Source organism: Chlorocebus sabaeus, chromosome 8 (genome assembly GCF_047675955.1).
Source record: "Chlorocebus sabaeus isolate Y175 chromosome 8, mChlSab1.0.hap1, whole genome shotgun sequence".
Lineage (NCBI taxonomy): Eukaryota > Metazoa > Chordata > Mammalia > Primates > Cercopithecidae > Chlorocebus > Chlorocebus sabaeus.
This window is the reverse complement of record NC_132911.1, coordinates 42,809,051-42,822,634: the sequence shown is the minus strand read 5'-3', so window position 1 is coordinate 42,822,634 and position 13,584 is coordinate 42,809,051. Positions and strand designations below refer to the sequence as shown.

The following is a 13,584-nucleotide window of genomic DNA, read 5'->3' as shown; positions in this document are numbered from 1 at the left end:
TGAATAAATTCCTAGACACATACAATCTACCAAGATGGAATCATGAAAATATCCAAAACCTGAACAGACTAATAGCAAGTAACAAGATGGAAGCCATAATAAAAAGTCTCCCAATAAAGAAAGGCCCCAGATCCGATGACTTTACTGGCAAATTCTATAAAACATTTAAAGAAGAACTAATACCAATCCTACTCAAACTATTCTGAAAAATAGAGGAAGAAGGAATACCTCCAAGCTCATTCTATGTGGCAAGTATTATCCTGATACGAAAATGAGACAAAGATGTATCAAAAGAAAAAACAAACAAACAAACAAAACAAACTATAGGCCAGGCACAGTGGCTCACGCCTGTAATCCCAACCCTTTGGGAGGCCAAGGCAGGTGGATCACTTGATGTCAAGAGTTTGAGACCAGCCTGGCCAACATGGTGAAAACCTGGCTCTACTAAGTTACTGCACTCCAGCTTGAGTGACAGCGTTAAGATCCTGTCTTAAAAATATATATAAGTATAGGCCAATATAACTAATGAATATTGATGCAAAAATCCTCAATAAAATACTGCAAACCAAATTCAACAACACATTAAAAAGATCATTTATTATGACCAAATGGGATTGATCCCAGGTATGCAAGGATGGTTCAACATCCTCATACTAACTAATGTGACACATTATATCAACAGAATAAAGGACAAAAACCGTATGATCATTTCAATTGATGTTGAAAAAGCATTTGATAAAATTCAACAATTTATATAAAAACTCTCAACTGGGTATAAAAGGAACATACCTCAATATAATAAAAGTTACATAAGAAAGACCCATAGCTAGTATCATACTGAATGGGGAAAAACTGAAAGTCTTTCCTCTAAGATCAGGAACAGGACAAGGATGCTCACTATCATCCTGTTATTCAACACAGTACCAGAAGTCCTAGCTAGAGCAATCAGACAAGAGAAAGAAAGAAAGGGCATCTAATTAAGAAAGGAAGAAGTCAAATTACAAATCAACATACAAAAATCAGTAACATTTCTCTTTTTTTTTTTTTTCTTTTGAGACGGGGTCTCACTCTGTGGCCAGGCTGCAGGGCAGTGGCATGATCTCGGCTCACTGCAACCTCCGCCTCCTGGGTTCAAGCAATTCTCCTGCCTCAACCCCCTGAGTAGCTGGGGCTACAGGCATGCACCACCACACCTGGCTAATTTTTGTATTTTTAGTAGAGCTGGGCTTCATCATGTTGGCCAGGATGGTCTCGATCCTCCCACCTCAGCCTCCCAAAGTGCTGGGATTACAGGCAAGAGCCACCGCACCTGGACAAAAATCAGTAACATGTCTTTTTTTTTTTTTGGAGACAGAGTCTTACTCTGTCGCCCAGGCTGGAGTGCAGTGGCACGATCTCAGCTCACTACAAGCTGCACCTCCTGGGTTCATGCAATTCTCCTGCCTCAGCCTCCCGAGTAGCTGGGACTATAGGTGCCCGCCACCACGCCCGGCTAATTTTTTGTATTTTTAGTAGAGACAGGGTTTCACTGTGTTAGCTGGGATGGTCTCGATCTCCTAAACTCGTGATCCACCCGCCTCAGCCTCCCAAAGTACTGGGATTACAGGCATGAAACACCAGGCCCAGCCAACAATCAGTAACATTTATATAGGCCAACAGCAAACAATCTGAAAAAGAAATCAAGAATCCCATTTATGATCACTACAGCTAAAATAAAATACCTAGGAATTAAGCAAAGAAGTGAATGATCTCTACAATTAAAACTATAAAACACTGATGCAAGAAATTGAAGACACAAAAAAATGGAAAGATATTCTATGTTCATGAATTAGAAGAACCAGTATTGTTAAAATGTCCATGCTGGGTGCAGTGGCTCACATCGGTAATCCTAGCTCTTAGGGAGGCAGAGGTAGGATGATAGCTTGAGCCCAGGAGTGTGAGACTTGCCTGGGCAATTTAGCGAGATCCAGTTCTCCACTGAAAGGAAACAACAACAACAACAACAAAGTACTCAGTATGTCCAAGTGCCATACTTTGGCCTATTGTTGGCCAGGCATGGTAGCTCACGCCTGTAATCCCAGCACTTTGGAAGGCTGAGGTGGGTGGATCACCTGAGGTCAGGAGTTCGAGACCAGCCTGGCCAACAGGGCAAAACCCTGTCTCTACTAAAAACACAAAAATTAACTGGGCGTAGGGGCTCATGCCTATAGTCCCAACTACTCAGAAGGCTGAGGCAAGAGAATTGCTTGAACCTGGGAGGTGGAGGTTGCAAAGAGCTGAGATAGTGCCAGTGCACTCCAGCCTGGGCGACAGAGACAGACTCCAACCCAAAAACAACAACAACAACAACAACAACAACAACAACAAAATCCGTACTACCCAAAGCTATCTATACATTCAAAATAATCCCTATTAAAATACCAATGATATTCTTCACAGAAATAGAAAAAACAATCCTAAAATCTATACGGAACCACAAACTACCCAGAATAACCAAAGCTATTCTAAGCAAAAAGAACAAAACTAGAGGAATCATGTTACCTGAGTTCAAATTATACTACAGAGCTATAGTAACCAAAACAGCATGGTACTTACATAAAAACAGACACACAGACCAGTGGAACAGAATAGAGAAGTCAGAGATAAATCTATACATCTACAGTGAACTTATTTTAACAAAGATGCCAAGAACTTACTCTGGGGAAAGGGCAGTCTCTTCAATAAATGGTACTGGATATCATTATGCAAAATAATGAAACTAGACCCCTTCTCTCTTGCAATATACAAAAATCCAATCAAAATGGATCAAAGATTTAAATCTAAGACCTGAAAATAATAAAATGAAACTGGAGAAACGCTCCCTGGACATTGGTGTGGACAAAGATTTCTTGAGTAATGCTCCATAAGTCCAGGGAACCAAAGCAAAAAGGAACAAATGGGATCATATCAAATTAAAAAGCTTCTGCACAGCAAAGGAAACAACCAACGAAGTGAGAGACGTCCAACAGAATGGGTGAAAATACATGCAAACTCCCCATCTCACAAGGGATGACTAACTAGAATATATAAGGAGCTCAAACAACTCTACAGGAAAAACTCTAATAACCCAATTTTAAAAATAGGCACAAGGAGGGCCGGGCATGGTGTCTCATCCCTGTAATCCCAGCACTTTGGGAGGCTAAGGTGGGTGGATTGCTTGAGCCCAGGTGTTTTAAGACTAGCCTGGGCAACATGGCAAAACCCCATCTCTACAAAAAAATAGAAAAAATTACCTGGGCATGGTGGCACATGCCTGTAATCTCAGTCACTTGGAAGACGAGGTGGGAGGATCACTTGAGCCCGGGCTGTCAAGGCAGCAGTGAGCTGTGATCGTGCCACTGTACTCCAGCCTGGGTGAAGGAGTGAGATCCTCAAAAAAAAAAAAGACAAAAGATCTAAACAGATATTTACTCTAAACAGATATGTATATCTCAAAAGAGGCTGGACATGGTGGTTCATGCCTATAATGCCAGCACTTTGGGATGCTGAGGTGGGAGGATCCCTTGAGTCCAGGAGTTTGAAACCAGCCTGGGCAACACAAGGAGATCCTGTCTCTCCAGAAAATTAAAAAATCAGCCAGGCATGGTGGTGTACACCTATAGTCCTACTCAGAGGCTGACATGGAAGGATAGCTTGAGCCTGGGAGGTTGAGCGTGATCATACCACTGCACTCCAGCCTGGGCAACAGAGTGAGATCCTGTCTCAAAAAAATAAAATAAAATAAAAAAATTAATAGGCACAGAAAATGTGGTATATGTAGATGCAGAACACAATGTAGCACTATTTAGCCATAAAAAAGAATGAAATCCTATCATTTGTAAAAACATGCATGAAATTGAAGGTCATTATGTTAAGTGAAATAACAGGCACAGGAAGACAAACTTCACATGCTCTCACTTATTTGTGGGAGCTAAAAATTTAAAAAATTAAATTCATGGAGCTTGAAAGTAGAAGGATGGTTACCAGAGGCTGAGAAGGGTAATGGGAAGAGGTTAATGGGCACATAAAAATAGAAAGAATGAATAAGACCTAGTATTTGCTAGCACAACAAAGTGATTATAGTAATAAATAATGTAATTGTACATTTAAAAATAAAGAGTATAATGGGATTGTTTATAACATAAATGATAAATGCTTGAGAGGATGGATACACCATTTACTCCAATATGATTATTATGCACTGCATGCCTGTATCAAACTATGTCATGTAACTCATAAATATATATACCTACTATGTACCCACAAAAATAAAAAAAATAAAAAGTTCATCTACAAAATAAATGAGGATTATGATGCCTACCTCATGGGGTTGTTTAATAGACTAAAGTGTGCCTAGCAGAGCCCCTGCACATTGCAGGTATTCTATCAATGTGAATTGCCTCTACTTTCTTTCTCCCACTTCAGGGATTGAGATAGTTAACATTTTAATCAAAGTCTAATTGCTGAATACATACAGCTGTGGGATGCAGGGACAGGGTGCACTTGAGATTATAGTACACTCTGAGAGGTACAGAAACAAGATCAGGTCTACTTTACAGAATTCCTGGGAAATCCTGATGTGGCTTCCCTCTTAACCCTCCACCCTCTTCTAATATTGTTTGAGGACTGGCAGGTATTACAGATATGCTAAAGTGCTCGCTCTTGGGAAAACTAATTGGAAAGGACTTTAGAGGTCTATGACAGACTTTGCTTTCTGACAGGTGATATACATGGGCAGTGAGCAAACTGTAACAGACTCAGTGGGACCCAATGTTGTAAACTAGTAGGATATTAAGCTAGAGTCAAGGTAATATAAATACTCATTAAATTCAGTAAGAACAAACTTAGGGTAAGTCACTTAGGACAAAAAACATCCTGTGAGAGGAAGACAGGAAAAGGAATAAATATTGTGCAAACATAGTACAAGATAAATTGGCAAGAAAGAGGGTATGGATTAGGTATGGAGGCTTTGGAGTCAGGCAGTCACGGTCTGAGTCTGAGTTCCCTCATCTGTAAAACTTTCATAAAGTAAGAAAGCATATTTAAGACACCTAGCACAATGCCTGAGACAAACAGGTGCTTAGTAAATATTACCTGTTATTATCATTATAGATCATAGTCAACCATAATCTAAGTTATTCATCATCGGTGTTGTAATTTAAGAAACAATCACAACACTAAGTTGTACCCAGCAGTAAGTCACACAGGAACTTGGGTGGTGATTAGTCATCCACAGACATGGACACTGTATAAATGACAATTGGCTGTCCTGTCTCAGGGAAAAAGAGCAATAATTATAAAGCCTGTGAGAAACAATGCAAAGCAGTATGAAGAAAGTTGTGGGTGTTTTCTCACTAAAAAAATATCAGGGTAGGGAGAGACTTTCCTGACTAAAATACAACCCAGAGGCAAAAGATGAATGAGGCGAACATCAAGACACTTGCACCAGAGGGACTGCCCGCTCACCAGTTGCTCCTGCAATCTCCCCCGCTCCACTGTCTCCACTTCCCACTTTTTCTGAGTACTTTAAAAAATCCCTCATTCTCTAGACTCCTAAGAGTTGATGTAAAATTTTCTCCTTCTGTTTATGCTTGATGGTGCTCTTATAATCACTCTAGCATTTATACTGATTTACACTGTTTGTTGATTCTATCTCAGTAGTTTTAAAATGTAAAGCTACAGGAAGAAGGGTAGGATGTGTACAACTGTCACAGCAATTTTGCAGATTCTAAACTTTCAAAATAAGTCAGTTGTTCCTAAGATGAATTAGTTCCTTTTAGGGTCACAATAAATAACAGATTAGAAGGAAAATGCTTTGTCAATCCAATTACGAGGGAGCTACTGCTCTCCCCACACCAACAGAGCTCCAACACACTCCTGTGGAAATGGTAAACTCTATTAGCCCGACAACAACTGTGAACTGAAATTCTTGTGAAAGACTGAATTATCAGATTTTTAAAAATCCTCTAGTTTTAATTAGTGATTAAAAAGGGTAAATGGTAGAGCTGGTATCATTTTGTAAAGAGGACACCACCATTCTAAAAAAGCCCAATGTTTTTTGGCAAGTCTGCCCAAAAGTGGAGAAATGGATTCAAGTTCTCTTAAAGGAAAAGAGAACAGCACATGGTCATTTTTCAAACTACAATTCAGATCTTTGTTGTTCGTTTTTTTGTTTTGTTTTGTGTGTGGTTTTTTTCTGTTTTTGAGACAGAATTTTGCTCTATTGCCCAAGCTGGAGTGCAGTGGTGTGACCTTGGCTCACTGCAACCTCCACCTCCTGGGCTCAAATGATCCTTCTACCTCTGCCTCCTGAGTAGCTGGGACCACAGGCATGCACCACCATGCCTGGCTAATTTTTGCATTTTTTTGTAGAGATGGAGTTTCATTCGCCATGTTGCCCAGGCTGGTCTCGAACTCCTGAGCTCAAGCGATCTGCCCTCCTCGGCCTCCCAAAGTGCTGGGATTACAGGTGTGAGCCACCATGCCCTGCCAGTTCTTTGTTTAAGGGATTCAGAATCAAGACAAATAGGGAAAACTTATAGCCAGATGTGGTCACCTATAATACTCTACCTATTCTCTGTCTCCAGTTCATTCTTGCGTAGATTTGCATCATCTAGAAGGCTCTGCAATAAGGCTATTTTTTCATTGTCCGAACCTTCTTGGTTAAGCTTTAACATCTTATTCTCATGCTGAAGACGAATAAGTTTCTCCCTGAATGAACAAAATAAAAACTAAATATTATATACACAGTCATTTGGTGCATCAATATACAACACAGGTATCAAATCCAGCTAAGCACTCTTACAAATTTAATACCAGAACAGAAATGAAAAATAAAGAAAATGCAACAAATTATAGCTGGCAAAGACATTACATTTAAGGTTTTAAATATTTCCTTTATAGAAATAATACAGTCTCTAAATACAATGATTTGTAATAAATATGATTTCAAAATCCTATTTCTTCCCTGATTTAAATATTTAAACTACGAATGCATTTATTTATCTGTTATTTGATTCTTATTAGAGAACATAATCTCTACTGCTATGCTCTTAAATTATTAACCATTTGGTGGCAAGATATTATATCCGACAAGAATCATTTCAAGACAGTCTACCCATTCCTGTAATATGTAAAATTAAATTCTTGAAACAAGCCAGATCATTACAATCAGGTTACCGGACTGCACTGTTTTGGACTCTGTGTATGCCAAAAGCTTACATTAAGGGATATTAAAAACAGTATCCATACAGAACTTGCCACCATATTTACTGCAGGGACAATATAATTAAATGTTAGTTCATATGAAGACAGACTTGTTGAAGATATGATTCATTCTTTTCTTTACACAGGGTCATCTTTAGGGGGCCCCATGAAGACAGTATGAACAGATACCAAATACTATGAAAAGCTGTGGAAAAGCTTCTTGTGGATAAAGAAAAATCAAAGTAAGAAAGAAACATGCACATACATGCATTGCTCTTATTTTATAAACATAATAAATCTTTTACTTTTGCTACTGAAAAGATGAACCAAATCTGTGATCTAATTCAAGCAACTATTTAGAATTTGATGTATTCTATTATGGGCAACAGGGACTTTCTTATTTTTTTTTGAGATGGGGTCTCTGTCACCCAGGCTGAAGTGCAGTGGCACGATCTCGGCTCACTGCAACCCCCGCCTCCTGGGTTCAAGCAATTCTTCTGCCTCAGTATGGGCAATAGGGACTTTATATTTTTCAGTTACAAAGTAAACACACACTTTGTAAGGAAGACAAATGAAAAGAAAATATAAACCCTCCATAACTATAGTGCAAAATGACTACTGCTGAAATATAGCCTTCTAATTCTATGCACATATACTCACCTGCAAACATTTTTCAGACGGGATCACACAGTACAAATTACATTGGTACCTGCTATTTACACCTAAAATTTCACAATCTTTTTATATCATTAAATATACTTGGATATTTTAAATGACATGGCATTAAAATCGTTACTATTTAATAAACACCCAATTATTGGGCATTCAGATTGCTACCAATTTTGAGCTTTAACAAGTTAGTAAGATTAGCCTTATAAATATACTTTTCTGTATATCATTGGTTATTTCCTTAGGATTAATTCCCAGAAAAGTAATTTTTGGATCAAAAGATAGGTGCACTTTTAGACTAACAGAGATTAGACATCCTGCCAATCTCCTCAAAAGAAAGGTTGTACCATTTTAACCTTTTGCCTTTGCCTTTAGTTTATGAGATTTCCAATTTCTCCACACTCTAACTCAATGAAAAGTATCAAATATTAACCCATCATCTAAAACATGTTGTAAAATTTTCATCCCAGTTTATCATTTTTCCTTGATAGTTCTCTTCTGCACACAGAGCATATTTTAATCTGTATCTAGTCATACTCAGAAAAGCCCTATTTGCTGAATCTTTATCATCATTGTTCTTTTCTTTTTTTTTTTTTTTTTGCAGACAGAATCTAGCTGTCACCCAGACTGGAGTGCTGTGGCGCCATCTAGGCTCACTGCAACCCTGCCTCGGAGGTTCAAATGATTCTTGTGCCTCAGCCTCCTGAGTACCTGGGATTTCAGGCATGTGCTAGCATGCCCAGCTAATTTTTTTGTATTTTTAGTAGAGACAGGGTTTTGCCATGTTGGCAAGGAAGGTCTCGAACTCCCAGCCTCAAGTGATCCACCTGCCCTGGCCTCCTAAAGCACTGGCATTACACATGTAAGCCACCGCACCTGACCTATCATTGTTCCTAGTTTAAAAAATCAACTGTATTACAAATACATTTCCTTAAAAATTGTGAGTTGTTTTGGACATAACCACTTACTTATAAACGTTCACAAATATGTGTTCATTTATTCAATAAATCTTATTAGTTCAATTATAAAGTAGCATATCAGATGGCAAAAAAGAAAAAGGTACACAAGATACTTCCAGACTTGGTGCTGCCTTACACGCCTTTTGTTTGTACTTCTTCTTATTTTTTTTTTTGAGATGGACTTTTGCTCTTGTTGCCCAGACTGGAGAGCAATGGTGCGATCTCAGCTCACACAACCTCTGCCTCCTGAGTTCAAGTGATTCTCCTACCTCACCCGCCTGAGTAGCTGAGATTACAGGCATGCATCACCAAACCCAGCTAATTTTGTACTTTTTTAGTAGAGACAGGGTTTCGCCATGTTGGTCAGGCTGGTCTTGAACTCTGACCTCAGGTGATCCACCCACCTTGACCTCCCAAGGTGCTAGGATTACAGGAGTGAGCCACTGCACCTGGCCCATTTGTCCTTCTTAAACAAATGTTAACCAACAACTACAAATTGTTTCCATTTATTCAACAAGTATTTGAAAGCTTATTTCAACTTTTACAGTGTATGAAACCCTTATACAACTGTTATTTAATATCCACCAAGGAAGTTTATGAAGAAGCAAGGCCAGTGTCCATTTTAAAAAGGGGCAAATAGGCCCCAAAAAGGTAAAAAGCAATATTCAGAATTAATCAGTCTCCTTTTAATGGACATTTGGTGTCTCCCCCACTTATTTTTCATTTTTATACATAAAGCTAGTTATGCATAAAAATAAATGAAACTGGCTGGGTGTGGTGGTTTACACCTGTAATCCCAGCACTTTGGGAGGGCAAGGCAGGCGGATTACTTCAGCTCAAGGAGTTCAAGATCAGCCTGGGAAACATGGCAAAACCCGGTCTCTACAAAAAATAGCCAGGCGTGGTGGCATGCGCCCGAGATCCCAGCTACTAAGCAGGCTGAGGTAGGAGGATTGCCTGAGCCCAGAAGGTCAAGGCTGCAGTGAGCTGTGACCACGCCACTACACTCCAGCCTGGGTGACAGAGCAAGACCTTGCTTCTAAATAAATAAATAAATAAATGGAATTTTAAAAATGCTATGAATAAAAAATATAAGGTATGATTGAGGGAAGAGTAGTTAAGATGGGGAGTCATTTCCTCCTGTCTATAGCATTATGTCTTTCCCAGACCTTTCCATGTGGTTAGCAGATAAATCTTTTTTTTTTTTTTTGAGACAGAGTCTTGCTCTGTCTCCCAGGCTGGAGTGCAGTGGCACAACCTCAGCTCACTGCAAGCTCCGCCTCCTGGGTTCACATCATTTTCCTGCCTCAGCCTCCCGAGTACCTGGGATTACAGGTGCCTGCCACCACGCCTGGCTAATTTTTTGTGTTTTTAGTAGAGACAGGGTTTCACCATGTTAGCTAGGATGGTCTCGATCTCCTGAACTTGTGATCCGCCCACCTCAGCCTCCCAAAGTGCTGGGATTACAGGTGTTAGCCACCAAGCCCAGCCGGTTAGCACACAAATCTTAATAACTTATGATTTTGCATGCTGATAGCTAAGCACAACTATTGTCTACAGGCCAAATGTCTTCATTGCTTAATGTCTGCTGAGGATACTCAAGCTTAGGACATAATAATTGGCTTTGTATGTGTGAAAGATTGTCTTATTGAAGTGAGCAAACCAATTTTCCATAGGGCCAGCAGAAGAAAGATTCTAACATGTTGAAAACATAAAAATTTAACACTGAGTTCATGTTGAAAATGTTGGTTAGAAAGAATAAGGAAATGATCTTCTTCATATTGTAGAGAAGTACGTTTTCTCCAGGAATACTGTGCAGTGTAAATGTGAACACCACAATCTCCTTACCTGATTTCAGGTGTAACAATCTCTGCAGCTAGACTGTCTGAAGACTCCTGACTTCCAAGAGGCATTAACCCTGTAAATATACAAACATAAATATAAGGCTAATGGAAAACACAGTTATACAACTTTCGATATGAAACCCTACTTTGAGCATTAATTTTTAACAGCAAAAATAATTTTCAAGTAAAGGACCGTGTCACAGTGGTCTTAAAATATTATTAAGTGTGGTCTTAATAAAAATACCATTTTAAGTATTTTTAAGTATACAATAGAATGGCATTCAGTATATTCACAATGTTGTGTAACCATCACTGCTACGTATTTTCAAAACTTTTTCATCATCCAAATCACAAACTCTGTAACCATTAAGCAGTAATTCCCTATTCCTCCCTCCCCTATCCCCTGGTAACCTCTATTCTATTCTACTTTTTTTTTTTCTTTGAGATGGAGTCTCGCTCTGTTGCCCAGGCTGGAATGCAATGGTGCGATCTCAGCTCACTGCAACCTCTGCCTCCTGGGGTTGGGCAATTCTTTTGTCTCAGCCTCCCGAGTAGCTGGGATTACAGGTGCCCACCCAACTAATTTTTTGTATTTCTAGAAGAGATGGGGTTTCACCATGTTGGCCAGGCTGGTCTTGAACTCCTGACTTCAGGTGATCCTCCCGCCTCAGCCTCCCAAAGTGCTAGGATTACAGGCGTGAGCCACTGTGCCCAGCCTTACTTTTTAAATGTAATGATGTAACATACATATTTCTCCCTGTCAGGTGTATAGAAAATATTCCTTATTATTATTATTATTTTTTTGAGATGGAGTCTCACTTTGTTGCCCAGGCTGGAGTGTAGTTGCATGATCTTGGCTCACTGCAACCTCTGTCTCCTGGGTTCAAGCAATTCTCCTACCTCAGCCTGCTGAGTAGCTGGGATTACAGGCACCTGCCACCACGCCCAGCTAGTTTTTGCATTTTTAGTAGAGACAGGGTTTCACCACGTTGGCCAGGCTGGTCTCGAACTCCTGACCTAAGGCAATCTGCCCATCTCTGTCTCCCAAAGTGCTGGGATTAAACGTGTGAGCCACTACACCCGGCCACCTTATTCTTTTAAATGGCTCTACTGTATACAGTTGAATAAGAATACTATTCCTGTATTGCTGAACTTTCAGGCTGTTTCAAAATCTTGCTATTAGAAACAATGCTTTAATTCATTAGGGTAAATTTAATTAGTAGAGCAAAAGTGCTAGGTCAAAGGATACATAAACAAAGAGGGTGTCCTAATCCTTTTTCTGTTGCTTATAACAGAACTGAAACTGAGTAATTTATAAGAAACACTATTTTTGGCTGGCTGTGGTGACTCATGCCTGTAACCCCAGCACTTTGGGAGGCCGAGGTGGGTGGATCGATTGGGCTCAGGAGTTCGAGACCAGCCTGAGCAACATGGTGAGACCCCATCTCCACCAAAAATACAAAAAATTAGGTGAGCACCGTGGTGCATGCCTGTATTCCCGGCTACTTGGGAAGTTGAGGTGGGAGGATCACTTGAGCCCAGGAGGCAGAGGCCAGACCATGCCACTGCATCCCAGCTTGGGTAAACAAGTGAGACCTCATCTCAAAAAAAAAAAAAAAAAATTATTATTTACAATTCTAGAGGCTGAGAAGTCCAAGACTGAGGGGGCACATCTGGTAAGAGCCTGCCTGCTGGTGGGGACTCTGCAGAGTCCCGAGGCAACACAGGGCATCACATAGTGAGGGGGTTGAGCATGCTCACTTGTTAGCTCAGGTCTCTTTTTCTTTTTATTGAGGAGTTTCACTCTTGTCACCCAGGCTGGAATACAGTGGCACGATCTTGGTTAACTGCAACGTCCGCCTCTCATGTTCAAGTGATTCTTCTGCCTCAGCCTCCCCAGTAACTGGGATTACAGATGCCCATCTCCACACCCAGCTAATCCTTGTATTTTTAGTAGAGACCAGTTTTTGCCATGTCAGCCAGGCTGGTCTCAAACTCCTGACCTCAGGAGATCCACCCGCCTCAGTCCTTTCAAAGTGCTGGGATTACAGGCATGAGCCACGGCACCAGGCCCTCTTTTTCTTATAAAGCAACCAGTACCACTCCCATGATGATGCATTACTCCATTAACGTATCAATCCATGGATGCATTAATCCATCCCTGAGGGCAGAGTCCTCATGCTTTAATCACCTCTTGAAGGCCCCACCTCTCAAAACTACCACATTAGGTATTAACTTTCAATATGAGTTTCAGAGCGGACATTCAAACTATAGCAACAAGGTTAAAACATAGGTTTATAGGTGCAAAGAAACAAATGTGATAGTTTACATGAAAGGGCTTATGGTTTCTTGATTATATCAGAGCTGAGAGAAAAAGGGTTAAACTTCAGGTGAGATTCTTAAAATTGCATAAAAACTCATGTAGAGGCTGGGTGCAGTGGCTCATGCCTGTAATCCCAGCATATTGGGAGGCCAACGCAGGCGGATCACCTGAGGTCAGGAGTTCAAGACCAGCCTGGTCAACATGGTGACACCCTGTCTCTACTAAAAATACAAAAAATTAGCTGGGTATGGTGGCGGGCGCCTGTAATTACAGCTACTCTGGAGGCTGAGGCAGGAGAATCACTTGAACCTGGGAGGTGGAGGTTGCAATGAGCCGAGATCACACCATTGTGCTCCAGCCTGGGCAAAAAGGGCAAAATTCCACCTCAAAAAAAAAAAAAAAAAGAAAAAGAAAAAACAACATTCATGTAGAGATGCTTAGAGATATCTGAAAGAACTGTGAGGCAGCAATGAGGATGCAGTTATAATCACAAACGATATATTTTTGGTGAAAACAAGAAAGATATACAATAATTTCCTTAAGTTGTACTTGGTAATCTGGAATA

At 40.2% G+C, this 13,584-nt stretch overlaps 1 protein-coding gene across 4 annotated transcripts in view; it reads right to left on the bottom strand.

Annotated features, from left to right (window-relative positions):
* HOOK3 (hook microtubule tethering protein 3) overlaps nucleotides 1-13,584 on the bottom strand; it is a 137,476-nt gene that overhangs the window by 36,304 nt on the left and 87,588 nt on the right. For all 4 annotated transcript variants that reach the window (XM_073018060.1, XM_073018059.1, XM_007962356.3 and 1 more), the window contains 2 exons: nucleotides 10,701-10,770; nucleotides 6,589-6,729 (listed from right to left, as the gene is read on the bottom strand). In XM_073018060.1, coding sequence (XP_072874161.1) covers nucleotides 6,589-6,729; nucleotides 10,701-10,770 — 211 coding nt within the window. The remainder of the gene's footprint in view (nucleotides 1-6,588; nucleotides 6,730-10,700; nucleotides 10,771-13,584) is intronic.